The 9,977-nt window shown below is 60.4% G+C and overlaps 1 protein-coding gene across 1 annotated transcript in view; it reads left to right on the top strand.

Moving 5' to 3' along the window:
- Window positions 1-5,763: 5,763 nt before the first annotated feature.
- Window positions 5,764-9,977, top strand: part of LOC129406534 (collagen alpha-1(XIII) chain-like) — a 38,585-nt gene continuing 34,371 nt past the window's right edge. The window contains exons 1-2 of the mRNA XM_055144694.1: window positions 5,764-5,835; window positions 6,157-6,207. Of these exons, the coding sequence (XP_055000669.1) occupies window positions 5,764-5,835; window positions 6,157-6,207 (123 nt within the window). The remainder of the gene's footprint in view (window positions 5,836-6,156; window positions 6,208-9,977) is intronic.

Here is a 9,977-nt window from a genome sequence, read left to right as displayed (position 1 = left end):
CCCCGGAGCAAAGGAGGATGGGGAAATTGGTCTCAGAATCCAGGGAGGGGAAACCAGGTGACTGGGGGGCACGTGGGCAGGCCAGACCAGGCTGCTGCTGACAACAGCCACCTTGAAAAAGCATTTGGGGCAATTCCCAGATCAGAGAGTGTGCAGTTTCCAGCCGCCGGCCCTTCCACGCCTGCCCCTCACCCATGGTTTACAGCCCCCGACTGCAAAGAACATTAGTATTTCAAAGATACCAAAACACATACTCTGAAATAGCATTCACAAGCCCCAGAGTGAGTGGGCCATGGAATGTCCCAGTCAATGGCCCGTGGGCCTGGCAGCCTCAGCAGTGAGGTGGGGTCTCTTCCCCCACAGGAAGGGATGGGGGGGACGGACCCAGAGAAGAGTCACTGGTTCTGGCCCCTGTCAGCCCAGGGAGTGCCACAAGCAGACTTGCTATGAAGGTCAGTAGCGCAGGAGCCAGGCACTGGGGTTAGCTTGCCGACAGCGTCCACGGGATATCCCAGCAGCCCCTGCAAGACCCAGTTGGTCACAGAAGCTCAGGAGACACTGGTCAGTGCTGCCTTCAGCCTCCCTTTGGGAAAGTCTGATCCCGTCACCCAGACCCAGTTAACCAGATCCGCATCTCAGAACCCACTGCTGGCTCTGATGTGTCTACCTGTATCTCGGGGTGCTAATTGTCCTTGGAGGCATCTTGCCTCAGCAGGGTCAACACGCACAGGATCGCCCCAGGAGCGTCCGAAGCCTTGGGACACGTGCCCCCAGATCTCTCCTACACCCCCGGCCCCTCACAAATCCTCTGATTGTTTGGCCGTCTTCAGTGTCTGTCCTTCCAGGCTCTTAGTGAAACCCAGGCTCCACCGGAGACTTGATGATGTCCGCACACATGATTGCAAAAAAAGATTTTTCTACCCAGGGGGAGGGACAAAACGTAGTAAGCAGATTTCCAGAGCAAGAAGAGGTCAGTCCTGGCCACGAAGCCCAGCCGTTCCCTCAGTACCCCCGAACACGACATCGGTGGGCTTCGTCCCCTGGTTCTTTGTCCCTCCTGTGCCCCGAGTGGCCGTGAGAAAGGACTGTAGGGCTGAACTGTCCCTGATGCTTCCTCAGCTGGGACCCGGAAGGGGTCTAGGAAGTGTGGGCACAGCTCCCTCGCTCTGGCAGGATCAGCCCTGGAGCAGTGATCCCCCCACCGGTCTTGTGGCAGTGCCACTCAGCCCAGCTCTGGGCCCAGAAGGTGAGTGTCCAGGCCAGCACTGGGATGTTTGTGGACACAAAAATGAAAGGAAGAAAGGGCCTGGGGTCCTTGATGAAATGCACAGGGAAACTGAGGTCCAAGCTGAGGACCAGACCCATCTTCGGGGGTTCTTTCCCTGGCACCCCCCTATGCCAGGAGGGCAGAGCAGAAAATGAGCGGGATGGTGGCTGGTTGAAGCTGTGGGCAAGCTCGCCCACACAACCCCTGGGCATCCTCTTTGCTATGTGGGGTGAGGAGGGGTGCCTGGGGTCTTTGCACGTGGCCCAAACCACTAAATCTAATTGTTTCTGCCTCCTTCATCAGGGTGACAAAGGTGCCATTGGGATGCCAGGACGTGTGGTGAGTTCGTGCATGCTCTGCTGTTCGGCACTTAACCGCTTGCTTGCCCACACTGGCCTGTCCTCCACACCATGGCAGGGGACACCCAGACCCTCCTTCCCCCTAGAGAGAGCCAGGCTTGGAAGGACATTTCAGACCTCGTCTACCACTGTGTTCCCACCTGCTTACGGGGCAAAGGGCCAATCCCAGGGGGAGAGAGGTAGGAGCCCCCCTGGACCGGGCGAGGACTCCCACCGCTCTGTCCCTGCCCCCGAAACTGCAGCCTAGTCTCAGTCTCAGTGAACAGGCACTGCCTCGGGGCCCCTGCCCTAGAGCCAGCCTCCAGGCTAGATGAGTGGTCCAACGTGCCAGGTTCTGGCAGAAAAGCAAAGATGCCCCAGAGGTGAGAAGTGCGGCCTAGGAGGTGCTCCCTGCACCCCAGTTTTCCCTGGAAGCCTCCGGGCGATGGTCTCAGCAGCCTAGGAAGGGCAGTGCAGGCCTCCCAGTGGCCTGAGGTGGTCGTGGCCACACTGGCTCAGGGACGATGAACCTCCCCCTGTGCTTCTCCACGTGCTTTGCTTAGAACCCCCACCCCCTACCCCGAACCCCGTTTCTGAACTGTGTTGGCCCTACCCCTGCTCTGATATTCTTGTTTGGCTTTGTTTGGGGGCCACACCCAGCAATGCTCAGGGCTTACTCCTGGCAGTGCTCGGGGGACTATATGGGATATTGAGGGGGTTGAACCTGGGTCAGCCACATGCAAGGCGGAGCTCTACCCATGGTCCTATCACTGCAGCCCAGATTTTTTAATGAATTTGGGTTTTGTGGCACACCAGGCAATGTTCAGGGCTTTCTCCTTGCTCTCTACTCAGGGATCACTCATGGCAGTGGTTGGGGGGCTTCAGGGGTGGAACCCCGGTCCATCGTGAACAAGGCAAACAAGCGCCCTGTGTGCTGTATTATTGCTCTGCCCTGGCCCTGGCATTCTTTTGTGAGTTTGCTGGCCTGCTGCCGAGAGCAGCAAAAGGTGTCTGAGTCTCAGCAAACACATGACAGGGTGGCTGCCCGCTGGGCCTGGCATGGAGGAGTCTGACCCGCTCGGCCTGTGGGTCACCCTAAGAGCAGCAGGAGGCGGGTGCAGAGCACGCGCTTATTTTTCACATGGGGAAACTGAGGTATTAGGTCTACCCCGAAGTCCTTTCCTGGCAGGAAGTGGCTGCCGAGGACTTGAACCCAGGCGGCAGCCAGACCCCAGCCCTGTGCTCTTGGCCCTGACCTTGGCCTGTTCTCAGGAGGATGCAGCCTGCAGGGCTAAGTTCTAGAAGCCAGGACCTTTCCGAGTTGAAAAGTGACCCCTGTCCCAGAGCTCTGAGGTCCTCACGGCAGCTGTGGGTCCGAACCCGAGGCCAGGGGCCCCGAGCAAGCCCCTTGCCGGGAGACCCTCTCCCCACTTGCCACACGGGAGCTCCCACCCACCCTGGCCCATCCCTGACTGCCCCGCTGCCCTGGGTCCCGCCAGCCTGTCTGGGCACTCAGCTGGCCCGGGGCTGGGGCATTGCTGGGCTCTGTCCCTGGTTCTGTCACTGCCCGGTTCTGGCCTGCCGTGGCAGGGCCCCCTCTCCCTCCAGGAAAATATTCCCAAGCTGCTTTGGGCCTTTCCTACTGCTGTGCCCTTGAGAATGTGACAATGGGCCCATTTGGCGGCCTGGGGGGAGGCCTGACCTGAGAAGGCCTGGGGTGGCCAGTGGGCCCTTCTGTGGTCCCCAGTGGCCACCGTCTCTGGACAAGGTGGAGAAAGGCTCTCTAGCCACTAGTGTCGGTGGACATCGGGACCCGAGGGAACCCCCAGTTTCCTTTCAGCCCCATGCTCTGTCCTCCTGTGTGCTGCCCTGTGGCCCCAGGCCCTCATGTCCCCACCAAGGCCTTAGCTGATGCCCAGCTGACCAGCCAACTATGGGCCCAACTCACCTACAGGCCCTGTGGCCAGGGCTTCAGCAGGTTTCCAGACCTGGGAAGGCCTGCCATTCTCTCTCTCTCTCTCTCTCTCTCTCTCTCTCTGTTTCTCTCACTCTCTGTGTTTCTCTCTCAATCTCTGTATCTCTTACTCTGTCTTTCTCTCTCTCTCATTCTGTCTCTCTCACTCTCAGTCTCTCTCACTCTTTTCCTGTCACTCTTGCTCTCTGTCTCTCCCTTGTTCTCTCCTGCTTTCTCTCTTCTCTCACTCTCTTGATCTCTGTCCCTCTCTGTCTCTCACTCTCCTATTCTCTCACAGGCTCTCTTTCTAGCCTTTGTAGATACAAGACACATGCACACACACACATGCACGCACACACGCGCATACACACATGTACGTGCAAACACATGCATGCACACCCACGCATGCGCACATGTTCTCTGTGTCTCCGGCCCGTTTCTCTCCCCAGAGTGCCCTGCAGGGCTGGCGGGGGAGGCCTTAGCTGCCTGCGGCTCTGCCGGCCGGGGTGGGACCCTGTGTCGGCATCTGTGCTTCGTTTGGTCTCCTGTTTCACGGTGGAGCTCTGTGGTTGGTCCTTGTGCCGGGCCCAGATGCCGTGTGCGTGCCTCTCTCATCCTCTTTTCTTTCTCCCCGCTCTGCTCCCCGTACCCCGCGTTGCATGTGGCCGCCCCAGGGAGTAAAGGGCCAACCAGGCGAGAAGGTGAGTCCACAAGTCCACATGGGTCCTCCTGCCCTCCGCCCCGGCCTCCCCCCTCCCAGTGGACTCTCCTGGCCCCCCCGGCCTGCACTGCCCCCAGCCTCCCGAGCAGCCTCCTGTGACCCAGTTTCCTAACAGCTTCCACACGAGTCTCAGGACTCCTGGGCCGCCGTCCCAGCTCCCCTGTCCCAGTGGAACTGTCTCTGGCCGGGGCTGCACAGGCCTGGTTCCTGCCCAAAGGCATCGCCCTGCACGAGGCAGAAGCCCAGAGCTGCTTGGCTGGCGTCATCCCTGCCACCCCGGGTGCTCCGGGCTGACAGACTCCCTTGGGGCTGCCTCAGGGCTGCAGGGCTGGAGCCTGTTGGGAAGCCGGAGCCCCAGGTCGCAGGGCTGGGACGTTGGTTCTGGGTTCTCCAGGGTTCTTCTGGGTTCTCCAGAGGGGCTGAGCAAGGCCTGGAGGCCTCCTGTGCCCGCTCAGGGCCCCCGTATGTGCCCTGCGCTGAGGACCCCACAGAGACCCCCAGATCTGAAATACGAGTAGCCCCACGGTCACCTCAGCTGCCCCCAGCTTGTCACTCCACATCTCCAGAGCATTGCCCCTTTCTCCCCGTGACCCATGCCTGACACTGGCCGCCCAGGAACGCCCGGCTGCTCCCTGTCCTATAAGGAAACTGAGGCACAGAGAGGCAGATTCACATACCCAGAATCACACAGCAGAAAGAGGCAGAGGCAGAGACAAGCCCTCGTGGACCCAACTCCAGACTGGGGCCCCCCAAACGAATGACTGGCCAGGCCCCTCTGCTGAGGCCCAAGACCCCACAGCTGTGTGAGGACCAGAGTCCAGGTCTGCTTGGGCCGGGTGACCCTGAAAGCACCCCCAGGCTCTTTCGGATGTTCCCCATGTTCCTGTGAGGCAGGTGCCTTGTTGGGAGGGGGAGGGAGAGAGAGGGAGGGAAAGAGGGAGAGGAGGGAAAGAGGGAGGGGGGGAAAGAGAAGGAGTGAGAGAGGGAGAGGGAGAGAGAGGGAGAAGGAGAGGAAGCACAGCACCTCTCCCTGCAGGGTGCTCTGGAGCCCATACCCAGTAGCTTGTGGGAAAGTGACAGAGTATGTGCAAAGGCCCGTAAGTCAGCCCTGGCCCCTGGGTGCCCTGAGGACCACAGGCAGCGCCTGGCACAGCAGAATCAGGGTCCTGGACATTTTCATGCCCTGGGACCCTTGGTCAGAGGGCTGCCCTGGCGCCCCCGCTGGGGTGGGGGAGGGGACCCTGACTCCCCGGGCTGGGCACAGTCCATAGTCTCACCCACTCTCAGCACAGCCCATTTGTCCTTCTCCCGTCACCCCAGCCCTGCCCCCCCTGCACACGCGCATTTAGCTCCTGCTCCACTTCCACCTGCACTTGTTGCTCCCAGAACCCCCCGCCCCGGAGGCTGTGGGTCCCTCCCGGCCCCACGACTGGGCACAGAGGGTCCCTCGGGCCGACGCTGTGCGGGATGGGCTGCTAGCACCATGGTGTGTCCCTCGGCCTCCACCTACAGGGCTGTCCTGGGACGAACGAACCTTGGGGGCTTTGGGATGGACGTGATGAGTGGGAGCAGGTGGGCGGCCACGGGGGCAGGCCACCGCTGAGCTGAGTGTCCCCCAGTCCCCTTGCCATGCGCCTGCCCCCTCCCTGGGTTCCGTGCCCTCCTCCTTCGGCCCCCTGCCCTCTCCCTTCCCGTCCCGCACAGTTCCTCTCCTCTCCCCAGCCACTTCTCCTGGGCCCCCTCCTCACCCCTGCAAACACTTCCTCCTTCCCTGGCCTCCCCGCGTCCTCCTGGTCCATTTCCCTACCTACCGCCTCCCCCACTCCTCCTCTCCTTACTGCCCTGCCCCCCTTCTCTGCACCCCTCTCTCCCACAGGGGGCCCCAGGCGACGCTGGGATGTCCATCATCGGCCCTCGCGGCCCCCCTGTAAGTGGTTTTGCTCTTCTTGGAGGTGGTGAGTTAATGTAAAGGGTCTGGGGGTGGGGAGGAGGGGGGACGGGGAGGGCCGGCCGCCCCCATGTGATGTGATCCCTGGGCCGGGCTTCTGTTGATGTTACAGAAAGTGGCCTGCCGAGATGTCCCTAAATTACAGCCTCTCCGCCCCCCCCCCCCCCCCCCGAGCCAGCCCTGACACAGCAGCAGCTGCGAGGCGGCCCCGCTGTTTACACGTGGAGGAAGGAGCCGGCTCCTCCTGGGGGTGCAGGGGTGCGGGGTGGGCACTCCAGCTGTCCCGGGAATGAGTCTTGTTTCGGGAAGCCCCGGGAGCAGGTACCCAGAACCCAGAGTCACTGGCCTGGCACCTCCTCCCGGTCTCGGCAGCCCCCAGCCCCCATCTTGGGGACGCCCTGGGCCTGGCCCGTGGCTAGGGGTTTGGGAAACAGAGACCCTCTCTTTGGCCAGGACAGCTGGAGGGGACCCAACGTGAGTGACTGAGTGGACGGGCAGCTTTTCTCAAAGACACAGCACCAGCCACTCCTAGCAAACCGAGTGGGAGCACCCCAGGCCCCCTGAGAAGGGGAAGCCAAGGGCCAGAGGAGCAGTGGTGCGGGCGGAGCCCCACTTAGCATCAGAGATGGGGTTTGGGCCCAGCATAGACACGGTAGCCCTGAGTCTGGCTTACTGGCCCCACCCTGGCACGTCACCCAGGCCAGCCCCCAGGCTTGCACCCCAGGCGGCTGTGCTGGGCAGAGGCTAAGGTCCTCTGGGCGGTTCAGATACCCAGAAAGTGCGAGCCAGTGGCTTGACGGCTCATGCAGGCTTAACCCCATTGCCATAGCTGACCCCCTTGCCCCTGGCCACCGCCCCTGTGAGCTGGATGGGGGCACCGTGGCATGAGTGTCCCGAGGTCACTTGCTTTTGATAAAAGTGAGGTTTAGCAGGGGGCCAGGGGTGTCACGCAAGGCCACAGAGGAAGGAGAGAGTCCCAGGGTGCCACTGGGAGGTGGGACGGGAGAGTGATGCCCAATGCAGGCGGCCCTGGGCGCCATCTCTGACCATCAGCTCTCGCCATGCTGGGCACCCCAGGGCTCAGCCCCTGCTGGACGCATTGCCAGCAGAAGCCTGCCAGTACCCCTAAATGTGGCATGGCCCCACAGCTGGACACATAGAAACCTAACCAGGACCCACCTCCTGCCTGGGGTGACTCACTGAGCACTAGCGGCATCCCAGGCTGGGCAGCTGTCATGGCCTAGACCAAGGAGACAGGCACCTTGCCCACTTGGGCCTTGTTCTCTCTGACCCACCCACCGGCCTGTTTTGCAGAGGAACACTGGGCATGTGGTCACCCCATAGACAGGGCTGGAGTCTTTGGGCCCGGCTGGCAGTCATCACAAAACCAGTGTTCCTGCTGCCTTCTCCTTCCGTCCCTGCTAAGCTCTACCCTGCCAAGGCCGTTCACCCGAAGGAAAGGCCCGTCTTCCCTGCGGGTGCTCAGAGACTGTTTATGGCACCGGGAGCTTCCCAAAGCCCAGTGTCCTCTGCCGGGGCCCGTGTCTGTGCCCACCACCTAGAGGACTGGGGCCACTGTGCTTTCCTCGCGGAGCCCCTGGACATAGGGCCTTTGGCTCTCGCGGGCAAATTCTCGGTGGCTAGTGTTGGCCAGGAGTTACGCACCTTTCCAGGAAGATCCCAGAATAAATGCCACTGGCAGAACCCGCCATGCCACTCTCAGGACGCACCTGCCCCCACTCTGGAGCTGGCTAAGGGTCTGTGCAGAGGAGAAGCCACCCAGAGGGTGGCTCCCGTTACAGAGGGGAGTCTAGAGTGCTGTGCCCGGTTAAGTCAGGGGTGCCCGGGGCTGCAGAGGCTGGCTCGGCAGGCACAAGTAGGGCCTCAGGCGCGTCCCCCACCTCAAGGGGACTGTGTCCACTCCCTGAACACCTCCATAGTCGCCGCAGGGGCCAGGAGGAGCTGTCTGGCCCTCCAGACCCCCTGCACGTGGAGGCGGTCCGAGTCGGGTCTCCTCGTCTGTGAGGACTTTGAAATCTTCATGTGGCTGCTACTGCCCAGCCCTCCCGAGCTGGCGACAAGGAGGATCCCAGGCCATGCTGTGGGAGAAATGGGCCGTTCCTTCTGGAAGAAAGCGAGGGCGAGGCGGTGAGCTGTGAGGAAGGTCTATGCACAAAGGCCCACGACGGGAGGTTGTGAGTCGGCCCTCCCTCCTGAGAGTGTGGGGAACACAGCCACGGGGGCACGGGAAGCCAGAAGGAGCAGCCAGTGCTGCTGTTGTGTCAAGGAGCGTGTGTGGCATGTGTGTGGGGTGTGCGTGAAAGTGTGTGCATGCGTGTGTGTGGAGTATGCGTGGGCTCCCGGAGGGCAGACTCTGGCCCTGCACAGACTCTGGCCCTGGCTACATGTAGACGAGACGGGTGAGATGATGGGCTTTTGTTTGGTTTTGGAGCCAGACCCAATGATGCTCAAGGCTCTCTCCCAACCCTGCACACAGGAATCACTCCTAGAAGTGCTCAGGGGACCATATGGAGTGCCAGGGATCAAACTTAGGTAGACCAAGTGCCAAGCAAGAGAGCCCTCGGTGCTGCACTATCTCTCTGGCCCTGGAGAGATATTGGGGAGCTGTCAAGGGTGGTGCTGAAGAGAGAAAGAGGAATTGCAGTACTCCTGACTGCGGGCTGAGTGGGTGTGTATCTGTGGGGTGGCAGGTTCGGGCAGTAGAAAGTGTGGCACGTTGAATGTGGAATGTTCAGAATGTTTGGAGCCTCCACGGAGGTGTCTGACAGCCGGGAACAGGTGCCGTTGTGTTGGAAATCTGGGCATCCGCCCTGGTGGCAGTGTTGGAGCCACAGAGAATGGTGGCTGTTGCCCAGGCCCATGCCCTCTGCTGCATGCTCCCCTTCCCCAGCCACAGAGGTTCATTTCCAGAGGCAGCTCCCTGGGGAAGACAGCACTGACCAGAAGTGGGGAGAAGACTAGGCTAGGTCCGGGCAGATCTGGAGGGGACCTCCAGGGGCAGACAGAGAGAAGGGGGACATTGGTCAACCTTCCCAGCTAGAATCGTCAGCCTGGATGTGTGGCTTTACACCACACCAGGGGCAGGTGGGAGGCAGGAGCAGATAAAACCAGGAGCCACAGGACTCTCTTCACCTTGCCACGGGACCAAGGGAGGTAATTTCAGGGCATCAGTAAAGCTTATTTCCCTGGTTCTCAGATTTCCTGGTTACTATCAGTCAGTGAACTGTCTCCTGATCAACCTATAAACATAAAATGGTCTAATCCTAGTGATTATATTTTTGGCCTTGGAGTCCATCAAAATAACGTTCCATTTTATTTGTGGGGAAAATGAGCTTGCATGGAAGTCAGAGAAGTTCTAAAAAAAAATAGAGTAAGCGGGCGGGGGGGGAGCTGGAGTGATGATAGCACAGCGGGTAGGGCGTTTGCCTTGCACGAGGCCGACCCGGGTTCGATTCCCAGCATCCCATATGGTCCCCTGAGCACTGCCAGGAGTAATTCCTGAGTGCATGAGCCAGGAGTAACCCCTGTGCATCGCTGGGTGTGAGCCAAAAAGCAAACAAAAAAAAAAAAAAAAAGAAAAACAACTAGAGAAGAAATGGAGAGGCCAGAAATGAAGCGAAGGCACCCGGGGAACTTGACATCTGGGAATTTGGTCCGTGACAAAGGCTTTATTTCACAATAGGAAGAGAAAAATAAATTGTTCAGGAAATCAAACTCGGACTACTGCC

This window comes from Sorex araneus, chromosome 7 (assembly GCF_027595985.1).
Source record: "Sorex araneus isolate mSorAra2 chromosome 7, mSorAra2.pri, whole genome shotgun sequence".
In the NCBI taxonomy this organism is placed as follows: domain Eukaryota; kingdom Metazoa; phylum Chordata; class Mammalia; order Eulipotyphla; family Soricidae; genus Sorex; species Sorex araneus.
This window is presented reverse-complemented; position numbering and strand designations above follow the sequence as displayed.